Here is a 19843-nt window from a genome sequence, read left to right as displayed (position 1 = left end):
CTTCCAAAAAGTTTAACTTTTGTCTCGTCAGTCCACAGAGTATTTTCCCAAAAGTCTTGGGGATCATCAAGATGTTGTCTGACTAAACTGAGACGAGCCTTTATGTTCTTTTTGCTCAGCAGTGGTTTTCGTCTTGGGACTCTGCCTTGCAGACCATTTTTGCCCAGTCTCTTTCTTATGGTGGAGTCATGAACACTGACCTTAACTGAGGCAAGTGAGGCCTGCAGTTCTTTGGATGTTGTTGTGGGGAATTTTGGGACCTCTTGGATGAGTCGTCGCTGTACTCTTGGGGTAATTTTGGTCGGCTGGCCACTCCTGGGAAGGTTCTCCACTGTTCCATGTTTTTGCCATTTGTGAATATGATGGTTTGCTGGAGTCCCAAAGCTTTAGAAATGGCTTTAAAACCTTTTCCAGACTGATAGCTCTCAATTACTTTCTTTCTCATGTGTTTCTGAATTTCTTTGGATCTTGGCATGATGTCTAGCTTTTGAGGATCTTCTGGTCTACTTCACTTTGTCAGGCAGCTCCTATTTAAGAGATTTCTTGATTGTGAACAGGTGTGGCAGTAATCAGATCTGGGTGTGGCTAGAGAAATTGAGCTCAGGTGTGATAAACCGTTTTAACAGGGGGGCAAACACTTCTTCACACAGGCCCATGTAGTTTTGGATTTTGTTTTCCCTTCATAATAAAAACTGCATGTTGTGTTCACGTGTGTTATCTTTGACTAATATTTAAATTTGTTTGATGATCTGAAACATTAAACTGTGACAAACATGCAAAAAATAAGAAATCAGGAAGGGGGCCAAAATTCTTTCACACCACTGTGTGTGTGTGTATATGTATATATATATGTATATATATATATATATATATATATATATATATATATAGCCAATGTTACAGCTGTGAGTGAAACCCTGACCTCTCCTATCTGTGACTTCATGAGATTAAATCAGGGGAAATTTTCCCACAATGATCTGCACAGGTGATTGTCACACTGCTTTACTAAGTATCCCACCGAGGGCAAGCCATGGCCCTGCCAGGGACAGAGGATCCATTCTTCTGCTCTCTCTGTGTGCTTTGTCTTCAAAGCAAGACAATACAAGAGCTGCTTCTACAACAGTGTTTCTCACTGAGTGCTCAAGAGGAGGCTGGCACCAGCATGACCACAAGTCACTGTGTAAAAAAGATCCCTGTTTCCTTTAAATACAATGTTCCTCTATTTAAGAACTTTGTAGAAATATAACATTCGTATTCACACTTAAAATGCATTTGAAATAGACATAGGCCTTACATAAGAAATATCAACAAAGAAATATAAACAGGTTCCTAATGAAATCTAATAGATCTGCTGCATTATGATTCCTTAAACTGATAAATGAGGAAAGAAGAGAGCTAGAGATGAAGCAGGAGCTTTCCATGTTGTGGTGCACTGCAATTCATGAGATTACTTCATGAAATACATAACTTGGTATATGCTTGTTATGCTACTGCTGAACAGCATCTAGAAAGTAAAGTATATGTGACATGATCATCTTCTATAAAAACTAAATGGATTGAAGAAGAGAAATAAAATACAAACCCAATTCCAAAAAAGTTGTGAAACTGTACAAATTGTGAGTAAAAAAAGGAATGGAATAATTTACAAATCTCATAAACTTATCTTTTATTCACAATAGAATATAGATAACATATCAAATGTTGAAAGTGAGACATTTTGAAATGTCATGCCAAATATTGGCTCATTTTGGATTTCATGAGAGCTACACATTCCAAAAAAGTTGGGACAGGTAGCAATAAGAGGCCGGAAAAGTAAAATGTACATATAAGGAACAGCTGGAGGACCAATTTGCAATTTATTAGGTCAATTGCTAACATGATTGGGTATAAAAAGAGCCTCTCAGAGTGCCAGTGTCTCTCAGAAGTCAAGATGGGCAGAGGATCACCAATTCCAACGAGTTTCTCAGAGAAAAAATACAAACAATATCAGAAAGGAGTTTCTCAGAGAAAAATTACAAAGAGTTTGAAGTTATCATCATCTACAGTGCATAATATCATCCAAAGATTCAGAGAATCTGGAACAATCTCTGTGCGTAAGAACCAAGTCCCCAAAAACATACAGAATGCCATAAATCTTCAGGCCCTTAGACGGCACTGCATCACATACAGGAATGCTACTGTAATGGAAATCACAACATGGGCTCAGGAATACTTCCAGAAAACATTGTCGGTGAACACAATCCACTGTGCCATTCGCCGTTGCCGACTAAAACTCTATAGGCCAAAAAAGAAGCCATATCTAAACATGATCCAGAAGTGCAGACGTTTTCTCTGGGCCAAGGCTCATTTAAAATGGACTGTGGCAAAGTGGAAAACTGTTCTGTGGTCAGACGAATCAAAATTTGAAGTTATTTTTTGAAAACTGGGACACCATGTCATCCGGACTAAAGAGGACAAGGACAACCCAAGTTGTTATCAGCGCTCAGTTCAGAAGCCTGCATCTCTGATGGTATGGGGTTGCATGAGTGCGTGTGGCATGGGCAGCTTACACATCTGGAAAGGCACCATCAATGCTGAAAGGTATATCCAAGTTCTAGAACAACATATGCTCCCATCCAGACGTCATCTCTTTCAGGGAAGACCTTGCATTTTCCAACATGACAATGCCAGACCACATACTGCATCAATTACAACATCATGGCTGCGTAGAAGAAGGGTCCGGGTACTGAAATGGGTACCCGGGTACCAGATCTTTCACCCATAGAAAACATTTGGTGCATCATAAAGAGGAAGATGCGACAAAGAAGACCTAAGAGAGTTGAGCAACTAGAAGCCTGTATTAGACAAGAATGGGACAACATTTCTATTCCTAAACTTGAGCAACTTGTCTCCTCAGTCCCCAGACATTTGCAGACTGTTATAAAAAGAAGAGGGGATGCCACACAGTGGTAAACATGGCCTTGTCCCAACTTTTTTGAGATGTGTTGATGCCATGAAATTTAAAATTAACTTATTTTTCCCTTAAGATACATTTTCTCAGTTTAAACATTTGATATGTCATCTATGTTGTATTCTGAATAAAATATTGAAATTTGAAACTTCCACATCATTGCATTCTGTTTTTATTCACAATTTGTACAGTGTCCCAACTTTTTTGGAATCGGGTTTGTAATACTGGTTGCTGTAAAATGTTTTTTTTTTTATTTATTAATTTTTTTTTACACTGTATTTTTTTAAGTTATAAATAAAACAAAGATTAGTGTATCTTTTAGATATCTTTTACAAGAAAAACTACTTTAGTTTTTCCACTTCAGAATGTTTAGTTTATTTGATAATTGCATTTTGCTAGCAAAATTTTTTTTGAGCAAATATCATTCCATAAATAATTTCAATTTTATTTTTGTTTGTGTGTGTGTGTACAAATTAGAGGAGGACAGTTTTGATAAACGTGCATTGTGCATGGATATTTGGAGTACAATGACTGGAGTTAGTATTAGCTTGAGTGAGTTTGGACATGTTTTATATACAACCAAAATATTAATATTTTTGATACTGTAGTGTTCTATCATTAAATGAAGTCAAAATAATTCACTTGTCTTCACAGAGTTGCAGCTCCCTGTCTGCAAACTAAACTAAACTAAACTAAACTAAACTAAACTAAACTAAACTACTGTATAGAAGTTGTTCTTACCGCTTGAGAGAAGGACCATGACCGTATGGCACCGTTGCTGTACCTGCTGAAGAGATGACAACAGATTTAATGTAGGAACATGCATGGCACAATAAGCTATGTAATAAGCTAATATAGTACTGAAAATAATAGTACTGAAACAGGGTGTAACATAAAGTGGAAAAATCACTTGGAGTATGAAATTCATTTGCACAGATGAACTCCAAGGGCAGTTCTGAGCACATTCTCATTATAAACTTAAAATACATCAAATTTCAATCTTATAGTTCTAGATATTTGAATGTCTTCTCTGTTATTTTATTTATAGACTGATGCATTTTACAGGCCTTTTCAAAATGTTTTAGAGCTTTTACATTTTATCATTAGTAAGAATGTCAAATGATTAAAAATTTTCATTTCCACAGTTTTAGTGGCACCAGATAAGTTTCCAACACTGGCACTGGAGAGACAGACACAGAGCCCCTGACCAATATTGTCACATGGAGTTATTTTACAGTCAGGGTAATCTTTTAGTGGCAGACTTAGGGCCATCACACAGAACACATTCTTGCATTCTCTCTTAGGTATTTCTAACTGGTGGAAACATAAAAACATGCATCAGATGGATGTTGTTGTCAATTTTTAGGATAGTCTGACCCTTGCATTCTGTTCCTTTGCATTGCACTCTGTTTAGCGTCCACAAATGAGTGCTAAAAACGTTTTCTATTTACTTAAAATTTGAATTTATATTTGTATCTAATAATTTTGTTATTTAACTATATTCATATTTAAATAGTTGGTGTTGTACAAAAAAAATAATATATATATATATATATATAGGAGGAAAGGCTGTGAAAACAATGAAGGGTTTAGTCATTTCTATTTAGTGAAATCACACCACTTCAGTCCCGCAACATGCGACCAAGTGTTTATATCAGTCCTGTTTTTATTTCCTTATGGAGCTATCCCAATACCGATCTTTTTTTTTCTTTCACTGTGCTTTCTTTGTCTTCAACAAGTAAGTATTGTTAACACTTTATAATAATGTCCCACTCATTAACATTAATTAATGTGTTAGCCATCATGAACTATGAATTGTGAATTTGAAATATCTTTTTTATTCATTTATTTTATTTCCTTTGTTTTGCTTATGAAAATGCAATTGTTCATTGTTTGCTTATGCAAGTTCATAGTGCATCAATTAATGTTAACAGATTAAAAAAAATTATAAACATAAATTAGTAAACATTAAAATGACTAGTGACTAAGATTAATATGTGACTAACATAACAATGTTAAAAGCCTTATTGTCAAGTATTACCACAATAACTGCTTTGGTTTTAAACTGCAGTTACAAACTAAATGTAATGTTTCAAAATATGAAATAAATTATTTACTACCTCTACACATAATGGTAAGTGTTCCAGATCATGGGGTTGTCTCTGTTTTTGGTGCTTGGAATTTAAACCATGATGTCACCACACTATTGCTTGCTATAAATGTACACAAAGGAGCAGTAACTCCACAGAGCATCTCGCATCCTGGCAGGGAAAATACATTCCTGATAACTGAGCATAAACTATCTGTGCTTTTGTTTTGGCTGAGAGTGAATGTGCACTGCTCTATGGACGCTGCTACTGCTTTGAGTGCCGTTAAGTTCTGCACCCACCTGTTGATGAATGCGTTGTTGGAGGTCCAGTCAGGATCCTGTGGCAGGACAGAGAACAGTTAATATATGCTTCAGCATGGGCAAGACCACTGTGCTCTGTGCTCCACTTCAACATTCCACGTTTCATTCTGTTTCTTCTTGAACAATGAGTTCATGTAGAAGTGGATGGGCACCCTGGTGGCGATTTATGTCAAAAGCTACAGTTTGCAGACTAATTATTGTATACATCAGATAAAAAGGAGTTAAGAAAAAAGATATGATCAGACAACAGTGTTCAAGCAAGAAGTGTTATATTCCTATGCATCAGTCACAAAACATACAATGATATTCATGCATAATATAATAACATATAATTAGTGCTGTCAAATGATTAATCGCATCCAAAATAAAAGGATTTGTTAACGTGTGTGTACTATGTATATTTATTATGTATATATAAATACACACACATGCATGTATACATTTAAAAAAATATGTTTGTATTTAATATATTTACTTATAAATTATATGAATATAAATATAGACATGTAAATACATGTACATGTATATATACATAAATATACACAGTACAAATATATTATGTAAACAAATTTGTATTTTTTTATTTTGGATGCGATTAATTCTTTGACAGCACTAAATATAACATAATATGAGTAAATTTACATTCCACGCAAAGCCAGTGCGCATTGCTTATTTGTTACTTTACTCGGCAGGGATCTGTGCATTTCTTCGGTAAAGTACATTTCACTGAGCAACAAGCAGATTTCAGATTTTGTGAGGGCAAAGCAACAAATATGGGAAAATTGAAGAGGTCAGTATGAATGAAACATTAAGTGAAATGATTAGGGTAAGTTGGAGTGATAGATATAGGCAGAACACAGAAACACTTAGAAAGATTGTAAAACCTTTATGTAAAAGGAAAGAAATCTCACAATTGACACTGGGTTTAAAAATACAAAGCTGTAAAGCTGCCTTAAGAAGGAACATTTACTGGCAATTGTTAATTGTGTTCTGAAGTTGTTTTACTTTTTATTTTATTGTAAAATGTACCATGAGTTGTACCATGCTACACAATTTTTACTGTATGTTTAAGATGAGTACATCTTGGACAAATGTCAGCTGTGTGTTATGTCATAAACATGATTTCATAAACATTTAAGATACCATTTTACCTTGCGTGTCACTGCATACAAATCAGCAACTCGCTCTTTGTCCCCTTTTCTACAGAGTTTTTAATTCTGTAGTAAATGCCAAAGTATTACCGGTTACTAACTTGCATCTGCATCCTTTTAATGAAGACAACCAGATAATTCAGTGAAGACAATACAAAAACATGTGGAACAGCAGCTTTAATGGAAAGAAGCAACTAATGTGGTACAAAATATAAGTATGGTACAAAAGTGTTAATGCTTAGACCAATAGTTAATATGACATAATCCCTTCTGCGTAATCCAGAAATGCAAAATACTGATATAAAACCTAGCGTTCAGTGAAAACAACATTACAGCTGATGTCGGAGTTTAACCGTGAAGAATTTGTGATTTATACAGTGCTCAATCTTATTTGTAATATTTGTTTCCATTTATCTGGCAGTGGGAAAACATCACTGTTCCAGAGCCTACTGTATGAACCTGTAACCATGATTCCTCAATCAAAAGTGATTTGACATTAACAATGGCTGAAAAGCATAGATTTTACAGTGACAAGCTAAGAAAGCTGCCGTAATTTATTAACCCTTAATTCAAAACCCTTATTATTTTCCTTATTTTGTGGAACACAAAAGAGGATTTTTTTTTTTAACAACATCTGAGCTGTTCTTTTTAATACCCTAAAAATGAAATTTATGGTACAGAAAATGTAAGTTTGGACAACCTGCAAAGCATAAACACCACAGATCTGGAACAACACAGGGTGAGTAAATGATATCAGAATTCCTGTTTGAGTAAACTATACTTTTGCTAAAAGAAAAACAAGGGAAAAAAAAAAAACTGTTTGCAAATGCAGTAAGCATTTGGAAAAAGATTCCTATCGATATACCCGTGTAACGAACCACAAATGCAAAGCACAGTACCACAAAGGTAAAAGATCAAAATTTGATTTTACCTTTGGTGTAAAACAAAAATAACTTACTCAAGAGACATACTCAAGGAAACAGTCAAATGTAACCATGATGAAACTCATAGAAACCTTGGAAAAAAAGTTTGCTGAACCCTCCAATTACATTTATTGAAGGTTTTACATCCAGAGGAAAAAGACAAGAAAACAACAGGATGCATTTGTTTCTATAATTAGAAATTAGTTGACTAAACTGTTTGGAAAGACATGGGGTTTAGTAGGAATGGGAAAAATGACTTGATTTTTTATTTTTTCTTATACCAGACCCCCCCACCCACCCCAACCTTAAACTATGTACTACTGTTCCAAGAACGCTTTGAATTTCAAGGATTACACTGTGGAAATAGCTGAGGTAGATATACATTTTCAAGTGGCTTAATATGCAATGTAATACTGTGGTGTACAAGTCATTATTTCTGGAAAGATGACTGAGTTAAGCAGAGATAATGTAAGAAATAATCTTATTTTTGCCCACATGTGTTTCCAAACATACATTTCTGAGGTTAAATTCTAGTCATTTTAAATACATTCTAGGCAATGTAGTCAAGTGGTAATGTAGATAAATAAGAGGCATAAAGAAATACCCCAAGAAAAGGAGAGTGAAAGCATGAAAAAGTACATGAGAAAAGAGTCACTGCACACAGCTGGACAAAGGGTGAAGGTAAGATGACATTAGTGAGTCAATAGCTTAAGCCGTGTGATCCAACTGACCAGTAGCGAGGGCTCCGCGGGGGGCCGTTTGGGGGTGGATGTCATGGGGGTCTTTTTGAGAAAGTCCTCTTGATAAGGTATGGTGGCGCTGTTGTGTAGATCTGCATTGACAAGGAATCGGCTGTTCCTTGAGGAGTTGATCTCATAAGCAGGTCTTTCGGCTGTGAACTTGTAAGATGGGCCGGGACCCGGGGCCTCCTCAGCGATAGTAGGTATGCGTTCATTGCTTAGGTAACTGTACAGAAGATCTTCACCTAGACCACAAGATTAAAAGATGCATGTAATTACAGATGATTTCAAATCCCTAGAACAAATTTCCCAGCAATCATACGATATGTAAAAATGTGCTGTTGAACTTATGGTTATAGGCAGATGAACTTATGGTTAAGCGTTACCAAAGTAATTCCTGTGAGTGGAGTTATATATACACTACCATTTCAAAATTTAGGGGTCTGTAAGATTTATCTGCATTTATTTAATAAAAAATACAGTAAAACAGTACTACTGTGAAATATTATTACAGTTAAAAAAATCAGTTTTTTTTTCTTTTTTGAATATATTCTGTATTTTACTGTATAGTGATTCAAAGCTGAATTACTGAATTACTTCAGTGTTTTTTCAGAAATCATTCTAATATGAAATTGATTAATTGAAAAATCAAAAGAACAGCATTTATTTGAAATAGGTTTTTTTTTTTGTAACAATATAAAAGTCTTAACTGTCAGAACTTACAGGGCTTTTAAGGCAGACCTTGAAAATTAAACAAAAAAAATATTTTTCTTTTTTTTAAAAATATTTTTCTGGATTTTACAAACTTTAGTCTTTATTACTTTTTGGAGGATATTGTGTTCTGTTATGTGCTTTTCTATTCTCTCCATGTGTGCCTCTGAGGCCTCTGAAGTGGTTAAACTGGATTGGTGTGAATGTGTTATGTACCTTTCCGTCCCTGTGTCCAAGGCTTTGCATAAAGGTCTGCCACGCTCAAACATGTATCCGAAGGCATTGACAGAGGTCGTGGTTTACCTGTGTGCACCATTCATGTAAAACAGTCAAACTCAATGTAAACATACAAAAGGACAAAAAAATGGTTCAATTTAAGCTACACTGCAATGATGAAAAAAAAAGGATGAAGGTGAATCTGAAACTTTTAAATCAGATTTTTTTCTGAAAATGTCAAATGACCTTGTGATGAGGATCTTCCTCTTGGACGCATCTGTACGTTGACCTCAAGTGGTTGAACAGACAGTTTGTCATAGTCTGCAATGGTGAAGCGCCGGTGGCGCTCTAGGTCCAGGAAGGAGTTTGGGGACTCTGAGCCTTTAGGTCTGTCATTAAGGCTGGTGTATGAGCTGTTCCGTACTTCCCTGTAACAGGACAAAAGCTTGTTGAATCAGCAGGAATGATTAAAAAACATAGAATCATGTTTAAAGGAATAGTTCACCCAAAGATGAAAATCTTTTAACTTTAAGCCATCGCTTCTGGCCAAAATCCATTCAGAGTCCATAATCCATAACGCCTCCTCCAGTGAAAAAATCCATCCTCTGTTGTCCTCTCCCATCAAAATCCACCAACATATTTGTTTAGAGCTGTTTTGGACCGTTTTCGCTTCAGATGATGCTGAATATGTGCATATTTCACTCTTGATTCATAAGCGTTCAGTTTTAAACTGGAAAAATCAATATTATGGATAGCGGACTGTCATGGTTCTGTATAGTTAGTTTCATTATCATTGACTTTTCTTTCGTTTTTATTAGTTTCCTGTTGTCCTTTGTTCTAATTTCCCTCCACGTATTACTGTGTATTTAAGCTGCTCTAGTTCACTCTTCAGTTTTCGGTTGTACTTTGTGTTTGAGAACGCACTGTTACACCTGTTTGTTTCTTGTTGAATAAAAAACGTTTGTATTGTTATCATCTTCTATCATCTTCAGATCTTCTGTGACAAGGACTCGTTTGAACTTAAAAAACCTCTTGATGGATCTCTTGCTTAGACACAGCTTTTCACTTCACAAACTGTTAACTGACGGACTGGAGTGGTGTGGATTACTTGTGGATTATTGTGATGTTTTTTATCATTCATTTTTAGGTTAACTATTCTTTTAGCATCTTTGGAGTTAAGTTCAGAAATGCAATGCAAAAGTGAGAATCCTACAAAAAAGAACTAAGTTGGTACCATCTGATAGTCTGATAGTAACACCATTGCATTGCACTTTAATACATCCCATGAATGGAATATTTACAAGGTATTTCACTTCTACATGATACAAGAGAACATTCAGAGAGGTTTTCTTGGCGACAACAGCGTCCAGTCTCACCGTGGTGTGTAAGGCACTGATGGAGGTGGAGGGATGTACAGGTCCAGTATGGCTGGCTTGTCCTTCCTACTGCAGAGTTTGGAAGAATTGTCTGACTGACTCTTACTAGGAGACGTGGAGCTCTGTAGAACACGAGGAAAACCATTTGTACTTCATTCACCTTTTTTAAAACATCTCTCCACAAATAAAAAGCCAAATATCACTTAACATAGTGACAAAATGAAATTGATGTATTAACACAACTATGTATAGGCCTATAACATACGATGATAAAACAAACAATTTTAGACATTGGTGTGACTCCGAAATGTTTGAAATACTTTTTGGGGTCACCGAATATACCTGAAAATGACATACACACCTCATTTTTAAGCATTCACAGCAACATATAATTTAAGTCTAGGATTTATAGACTGATACCAACACACTATGTGCAACCAATATGATGTTGTGTGATTTCGTAAAAACTTTAGCAAAAAAAAAGTATTTACTTGACTATAAAATTCGCATCCATTTGGATTACAATTTTAACATAAACTTTGTGTGATGCATATTTATCAGTCATACATAAATGAAACACTCAAGAACAATCATGGCGTAGTTTAATATTAACTATTTGCATCTACTTAATTTTATTTAAATACGCATATTTTCAAAATGCATATATTCAATTCGCTTAGAATCTGCATTAACATGTATTGTTAGAACAATAAAAATTTATTCAGTTTAAAAGTATGAACACTTAAAATATGGATAGCTGTGAAACAAGCAAGTTAGATTCAGTTAGTTCAAATTTATGAGACTGAAACAATGGCATATTACATTGGACTCATTTCTTTCATTGTATGGACAAAATACCTAATCAATATCTATTTCAAAATTTCATGTTAAATGTATAGTGTTAGTGTTAGTGCCATATAGTGTTAAAATAAGGTTATATAAAATTATTAAAGGGCACGTATGATGTAATTTCAAGTTTTCCTTTCTCTTTGGAGTGTTACAAGCTGTTTGTGAATAGATAAGAACCATAAAGTTGCAAAGACTAAAGTCTCAAACCCAAAGAGATATTCTTTATTAAAGTTAAGACTCGTCCACGCCCCCACGTCAACGTCACGATGTGGGAAGATTTGCATAACGCCACCCAAATGTCCACGCAAAGACAGAAGGCATAACTTTTATTATCGCTGTAGTATTGTTGCTGTTGCTGCCGCCGTTGTGGAGATGCTGTGTGTTTCATTTCTGAAATCGTAACTACTTTGTTTGGTCTTCCAAATGTGGACACAACTAGAAATCAGTGGTTAAATTGTATCTACAACACTGTTCCAGTGTTGAGTATTGCTGACTCACAGCCTGTAAGTATATTTTCATATTTAAAGAATTTGCCAATGATGATTCAAACACGAGTTTTGAGCAGTGTAGAGTAGTGTTTGTTGTTTGTCGTTTATGCGGCACGATGCACAGTATAAGTCATTATAATCAGTAATTATGTCCCCACTGCATGCAACAAATGCCTGGTTTATAATGGGTTTTAATGTTTTTGTCTCGTGCCGGGAGACGGCATCACAATATATTAAGGGGTGTAACATTTCCGTCACACGCTTGAGGTATTCAGCCAATCACAACGCACTGGATACTGGCCAATCAGAGCACACCTCGCTTTTCAGAACGATGAGCTTTGTAAAAATTTATGCATTTCAGAAAGGCGGGGCATAGAGGAGAAACAATTATGTACAGTATGTGGAATACATTACACAAAATACACAAAATAATGTTATTTATTAGCAACGTCATATGAACCCTTTAATGTAAATATTTAATACACGTTGTCTTTGATTAACAATTTTACAATCTGAAAAAACAACAAAAAAACAACAACAATTCAGTTCACTTGATGACTGTTATAATTGACTCACCTGAGGCACGGGCGGTTTCCAGCGCATGTTTTTGAGAGGTGCTGGGGTAAATCCTGAGGTTCCTGTGGGCCTTTTCTTTAAAAGAAGCACCACACTTTTAGGATCCTCTCTCAGCTTGGCCACCAGGTTCTTCAGCTGCCAACCCACCTGGAGCAAACAAGCACAAGCCCTTAAGTACTGCCCAAAAGCATTCTGTACACACAGACACAGGCTCTTCGGATTATGCTTCCGCAATGAATGAGGTTCCTAACTAAATCTAAGGCAACACTGCACAAATCCTTTTCAAATATGACAAATCCAGAATGTCCTGTGGGGAAATTCATCCAAAATAGCACATGAAGTGGTGAACAACTGCAAAACACATATTTCATTTAATACCAAAATGTACAGATGAAAAAAGGGTTTAGTGTAACTGAAAGTGTACAACCAATGTACTACTGTTTAATACAAAGAAACTGTGTGCAGAAATACATACCACTGTCTGCTGATTGACTTGGATGACTTCATCTCCAGCATGGATCTTGCGTGTCATATCTGCTGGGGACTAAAGGGGAAATTCTATTTTTGTTTTCTTGAAATATTTGTTTTCTTGAAATATTGATGTGTCTGTCAAAACCATTTAAACAATTTGTCCCAGCCTCCCTCATTAAATAAATACAAAAAAGAATGCTTAATAAATTGGTACAACTGACCTTTTAACTAAAAAATCAAATCTACATTTATAATGGTGAGAAAATTTGTTAAGTACATGCTGTGGAATTTATAAACAGGCATCACCACAAGCAGAAATATAAATAGCAACAACATCTCTACATAAATAAAATGCAAATAAACCAAAACAAGAAATTTAAAGTAAAATAGCATATATTTAAAAATAAATATATAAATAGCATATTGAGTGTTCCTGTAGCTCAAGTGGTAGAGCATTGCGTTAACAAGCACAAGGTTGGGGGTTCGATTCCCTGGGAACACATGATAGGTAAAAATTGATAGCCTGAATGCACTGTAAGTCGCTTTGGATAAAAGTGTCTGCTAAATGCATAAATTTAATTTAATTAATTTAATTTAAATATTATATATATATATATATATATATATATATATATATATATATATATATATATATATATATATAAACTTTATTAAAATGAAATACAGTACATTCATTTCATTAAAATAAAATTATTATACAGTTATGGCCTCCAGTCAGTTTTGACCACGAACTCTTTTATGAACATCACAAGTGTGATTACCAAAGTTACCAGTGCGAATCTTTCTGATGAATCTTTCACTAAATGAACTGACAGAGATCGGGCTACTGAATAAACAGAACTCATTTAACTGCAAGTTTCATGTCCCTGCATCATTATTTCAATATTGCCTTGATGCTTCTACCCTGCCATCAAAAAAGCACAAAGAACTCTCTTTATTCATATACTGTACCTCATTGTCATGCCTTTGGTGTATCTTAAGATCAGCTAGGAAGCACCATTTGGATTTTCATTGGTGGAAACAATTCATACTGACCAAATTTGGTCTAAAGCATACGTTACTTGATATTAAATTCTTATTTAATGAACTGCCACATAAAAGTTGTACTGTTGGACCGAATATGAGAATGGCTATCATTAACTACAGACTTGCGCTTATGGCTGAAACACAGCCTAAAATTCAGTACAACAGCAGTGCATGTGATATTGCTTAAATACAAGCTTGTGATGTTTTTCAATGTTTTATTATTGAAAATTAAACAATAAAATTACAAGCAAGTGTGATGAACAAACTGTAATTAATCACCAAACTGGTTTGGGGCGGCTGAATCATCTCTTGACTCATGGGAATGTAGTTCCAGAGAAGTGTTATGTAATTTTGACATCATTATCTGAATGATCTGTTGTTAAAAACTGACTAAACCTGTTCAAAGGTTACAGGTTGGGACCCTTGGGACCACAAATCCTTCCCCTTTGCTTGACAGAGTATGACTGTTTTATTCAATTATTTTAATTTAAAATAATGTACAGTAAGACTAAATTAACATCTTCACAATCAAGATCTACTACTTATGGTCTTTAATGATGGCTAGCATATAAATCAGTAGACAGGCTACATGCATGTTTTAGTACAAAGACTGTACTGCATTTGAATCACTGAAAATACCATAAACTGGTGTGTTCACCATTTTTATATGTACGAGGCTATTGGCGGCGACACACATTCACCTTTTAATACCACACAATGTGTAGTGTGCTTGAGATTCTCATGCACAGCTGACAGAAAATGTGACAAACACCAAATCTGATGATTGACAATGATTAAGCAATATCACAAGCAAGAAAGATGTTGTTCAGATTAGCAGAAGCATCATCTTTACATACTATGTAATATGTTTTAGTGCTTTACATTTTGTAAAGCTCCATGCATTATTTAGGAATGCATTCTAAATACAAAGAACGACCAAACCTGACATCTTTAGTCCTTACAAAAACAGTTCAGTCTGTAAACATTATTTAGTTTATTTAGACTGAACATGGCATGCACACAGAGGCTAAATTTAACTCAGCCATTGGCATCAAAAAGCGATATGTGATGAATCAAAGGCTTTCGTCATTGGAGCCCTTACTCACATGTTCAGTGGTGCCAGTGATGACATGAAGCCCATCGTAGGTGGATTTTATGTACATGCCCTGAGTAACAGGAAGACAGAGAGACAAATCATGAAAACAACAGAAAAAGAGAGCTGACCCTGTATAGTTGGTAAAGAGGAACCTACAGCTGTGCAAAGTAAATATATGTCTGATTTATATTCTGTGTGCTGATTTCGTCTTCTGAGTCTGACAGTATCTGGTTTAACGTAGCAGGTCTTGTAATCACTGGGACTGAGGTCAACCAGAAACACTATCTTGGTTAATATTGGTAGACCATTTTGGACCAGCAAAAAAATAAAATAAAATCTGCTATTAATTTCCAAAAACCAGCTTAATCACCTTACAGAAGTTATTTCCCCCCTCCCAGTTTAAATTTTGTCTTAATTTACTCATCCTCAAGTCATTCTACAACCTTATAACTTTCTTCATTCCATGAAGCACAAACATGTTTAAAGGAAACATTTTGTTATATATATAATTTTTTTTGTTCATGCAATTACAATCAATGCAGACTGGAACTTGCATTTTATTGATCTATCAAGCATTTAAAAACATGAAATTGACAAAAATGCCCAAACCCTTTTGTGTTCCATGCAGGAATATATTATGGGGTTTAAATGGCATGAGTGTTATGAAAAAAAAAATAAAGAATTAAAATGATTCTCCAGTGAATATTTCCAATAGAAACATAAATAATAATTCTCACCAATCCCTCTCCTGGTTTGATGTTGGTCAGCTGAACTTCCTCCAGACATGCTGACTGGCTCATGAGAGGATCAGAGGTGGTTCTCACAGTCTGGTCACAAATACTGTTCAATATCTTTGACTGCAATTAAAAGAAGAGTGTTGGATGGATGAACAACATCTCCAAAGACATGTCTTTAGACATGGCAGCTAGCAGTCATTAGAGTATTAATAGACTGTCTACTTAATATCTGCTAACACTTTATTTTGATGGTTCCCCAACAGACATTCCACTGACTAATTCTAATAACCCTAACAGTCTACTTATAATTAGTAATATGTGGACTAATAATTGGTCAAACTTGGCTATGTGATACAAATACATACATATCTGAGGGGTTTATTTCCCCATTTGCCCCATGGCATAGTATCAGGTGAAGGGAGAAGAATACAGCAACCAAGTCCCAAGGGGAAGGAGGTGAAATAATAGCTATTATCTATCTATTAAACTAATAAAAACTAATAACTCCCATCCTCATCCAAAACCCACCCTTTCCCACTTTACGCTTCCAAACTACCCAATTACAGCTTGTCATTACCAACAGTAGACTGGTGGAGTATATTTCTGCTCATGCAAGCATCCCACCAATTGAAAAGCAATACTATGGATAAATGTAAATAATACACATGAACACATGATCAAAGGTGGTGTTCCAGAGTCTAGTGGACTAACACATTGACTATACAAATAACGTAAGTACTTATTTTAATCTGATCTAATGCAATCGTTAATTTAGGCCTGGAAAAAAACAGATCCATTAGTTCTACTTAAAAAATTCCACAATAATCCACAGAAGCCAAGCCCATAAATGAAGTCCAACAAACCACTGGGCTTGCATAAACAAACTGAATGCTATCTGAGCTTTGATTTAATTTTCCACTCAATGCACAAGAACAGAAGTGTAAACAAAATGAACAGTAAGATTCTGGATGAAACACGGGAGAGAACAGCAAGTGTCCATGATTTATTTTGACTTATGAATGCGTCACTGCTAGAATTGTTTCGACTTAAACCTAGGTTGTAATCTGAAAAGTTAAATGAAGTTCAGCCAGGTGGTCCTAATGAGTAGCACATTTTCCTCTCTATATAGTGTGCAACATAACATAATATATAAATCATCTACATTGGTCTTGTATTGCAGACAGCCCATTTATACTAGAAATTTCTTAGGAATAGGCTGCCTTTATTTCTGTCGTGGGTGCTTGACAGTGAAGAAGATAAATAATAGAACCCAACCCATTCCTGCTTTGTGTTTGTGATTTTGTCAACCCATTATGCCTACACTTAGCATGTACTTGCATGTAATTTCCAAACTTCCTTCACCATTCCCAATGCCCAGTACTTTGCATGTTTGACTGCATATGCTCACATATCTGCACTGCACGAAAGAGTTTTTATTTCCAGTGCTGGGCAGATTAATACTATTCTATCACTGAAAATTCTAGTCAGTAATGTAATCCATTGATTACACATTTAATGTAATCTGAATAATTTATAAATACTGTGCCTTAATTGTTTACTACATAGATTTGAGTATGATAAAATGCATTTTGATATAAAAATACAAAGAGAAAAAATATATACATAAAAAGTACATATACACACACACACACACACACACACAATCCTCATTTACAAAATTAAGTGAAAGAAATAAAAAGCGTATGAAAAATTAGTATAAAATGAGTATTAAAAAAGTAATACTGGAAATGCGAAATACTTACAACATCCAAAATCTTCTCTTCCATGTCATAGATAGTGCAGTCCTGTGCAAGAAAGAAAGAAAAAGTGCACAACATTGAAACCTCAGAATCATGAAACAACAACAATTAAAGACCTCCACACAACAAAAAAAAATAACACAAAGCCTAAAATAAACCGCTTTCAACCTTGAATTACATCTCCATGTCCAGTCCAAGACAAGATAATTACACAAGACATTGTGGGAGTACACCAAAGTGAGGAAGAGGAGGACAAGGAAACCCAGCATCTGGTGCATTAAGGGTATAAAGGAAAGAAGGTTTCAATAAAGGCATTTTTATGTCATATATTTTAAAGGAATGTTCTGAAGATTCCATATACTCAGCTGGAATTAAAAATACACTGGAACCAGTCCTGAAAAGTACATAGGAACCAGTCCTAAAAAAAAGCTTATTGTTTTAAATGTTCGAAGGTTGTTGGACGTTTGCTACAGTATGCCAGCTTTGAAGGAACAGTTTATCCGATGATAATCATCACTTAGTACACAGACTACATCAAATATGGTGACACACATCAACTAGAGTGCAAACCTTATTGCATTTCATGTCATGTGAGGTTTGTATCACCATATTTGATGTAGTTTGTATGTTCATCAATCTTTTATTTTATACTCAAAGTGACTTGGGCCTAAATTCAGTCCAATACAATAGTCATACATTTATAATCATATTTTGGAGCTTCGCGTGAGAGGGAAATTTCAGGAGCATTGAATGGTTATCTAAACACTTACATTAGCCTAAAGGCCCATTCTAACTTAGAATTGAGAGTTTAATAAGTATCCCACCTACCATAGACAGCCAAGACCTATGAAACCCCAGTCATGAAGTCACAACTTTACGGAATATTCCATTTCCCAAACAAGAATCTCTGCTGAGCTGTCAAAATGTCAAAGTTCTCTCAAACTCTCATAAAAAAAAATCTTAAACCACTGTCTGAAAACACAAAAACAAGTTCTTGGAAGAAATTTGGAATGTCTACAATGTGACTGAACTGAACACTGCCTCTGACCAGTGTTAATCCTTCAATGCCAAAAACTTTTCATATTAACTATATTAAAACATACTTATTAACCATCCAAACATCTTTGAATACTAGCCAAGAATTTGACAGGAGAGAATATATGAGAGTATATACAGTATATCAAACTAACATCCTAACACCATGCATTGCTTCCACCATCTTGAAGTATCTCTGAATATGGCAGATACTTTATGAAAGCATGTAACCACAAGCAAGGAAGATAACATGAAGGAATGCTGGAGGCCAACTTTAAAAGAGCATCCTGGCTTGTTTAATGAAGCTGTAAACTCAGAACCTGTGACTGATGTGTTGGGGGTCTGCTTATTACTGTCTGAAGTAACCCCCCCAAAGCAAACACTGCAAAACAACATATGGTTAGATAACTAGCTGCAGTTTCCAGCTTTCCAGCTCCACTGGAAAACACATGAGAGCTTTACAATGAACATGCATGTTCAGCGTGTCAATACTATTTAAAGGAACGGTCATTGTACTGACCTGTTGCACTGTAGTGGTCAGTTCCAGACACAAGTGAATGATTTTGTTCTTGGTGGTGGTGAAATCACTGATCCCCGTCAATGGAGTTCTGCAGACAGAGGAAACAAAGGTCAAAAGACCTTCCGACATTCACACTGTAAAGAAGATCAAATTAATACCAGGACAGGACAACAAACTCTTTGTGAAGGGTTTTCTGATGTGGCCTACAATAGCAAAGAACTTTATTTCCATCACCGTGTGCCTGGAGTTTCTGAGTCTGTGGTCATAAAAACTGCAGCTGGAATTAAACATGCTACTATGTCAACTCCCTATGAAACCGTTTCCATTTCTTTCTTTCCCAGACAGATCAGAACAATTGCACCATGTAACTTGAGAATATATCTATTTATATGAAAGGGGAAAAAACTTAATCTAAAAAGAATAAAGCGATACTACATTTTATTGTTCACTTGGTATCCATTTCTGTGTCATTGCACAAGGGAGCTCCACACACACTGAAATCTCAATGGACTGAATTACTGCTACGGATATGTTGATATGCCTCTATGAAAAACGCAAGAGTCTTGGACAACAGCCGCAATTTTGATTTCTCCCATTTATATATATATATATATATATATATATATATATATATATATATATATATATATATATATATACATATATACATATATATATACACAAGTGGACCACCTCTGTTATACAGTCTCTGGTCAACCCTATTGGAATTGTGGGAGGATCATTTGTATGGTTTATGGAGTAACTGCCTTGCAGATTTTTCATATTT

At 35.2% G+C, this 19843-nt stretch overlaps 1 protein-coding gene across 3 annotated transcripts in view; it reads right to left on the bottom strand.

The window, feature by feature from the left end:
- The window catches only part of LOC109077194 (connector enhancer of kinase suppressor of ras 3-like), a 58723-nt gene that overhangs the window by 14008 nt on the left and 24872 nt on the right, over positions 1-19843 (bottom strand). For 2 of the 3 annotated variants that reach the window (XM_042742940.1, XM_042742942.1), the window contains exons 4-15: positions 19057-19144; positions 17505-17546; positions 15742-15861; positions 15015-15074; positions 12866-12934; positions 12391-12537; positions 10478-10599; positions 9348-9529; positions 9102-9188; positions 8166-8419; positions 5340-5377; positions 3692-3737 (exon numbers count right to left, since the gene is read on the bottom strand). In XM_042742940.1, the coding sequence (XP_042598874.1) occupies positions 3692-3737; positions 5340-5377; positions 8166-8419; positions 9102-9188; positions 9348-9529; positions 10478-10599; positions 12391-12537; positions 12866-12934; positions 15015-15074; positions 15742-15861; positions 17505-17546; positions 19057-19144 (1255 nt within the window). The remainder of the gene's footprint in view (positions 1-3691; positions 3738-5339; positions 5378-8165; positions 8420-9101; positions 9189-9347; positions 9530-10477; positions 10600-12390; positions 12538-12865; positions 12935-15014; positions 15075-15741; positions 15862-17504; positions 17547-19056; positions 19145-19843) is intronic. The other variant, XM_042742941.1, reaches the window with a different exon arrangement.

Source organism: Cyprinus carpio, chromosome B17 (assembly GCF_018340385.1).
Source record: "Cyprinus carpio isolate SPL01 chromosome B17, ASM1834038v1, whole genome shotgun sequence".
Taxonomy (NCBI): domain Eukaryota; kingdom Metazoa; phylum Chordata; class Actinopteri; order Cypriniformes; family Cyprinidae; genus Cyprinus; species Cyprinus carpio.
This window is presented reverse-complemented; position numbering and strand designations above follow the sequence as displayed.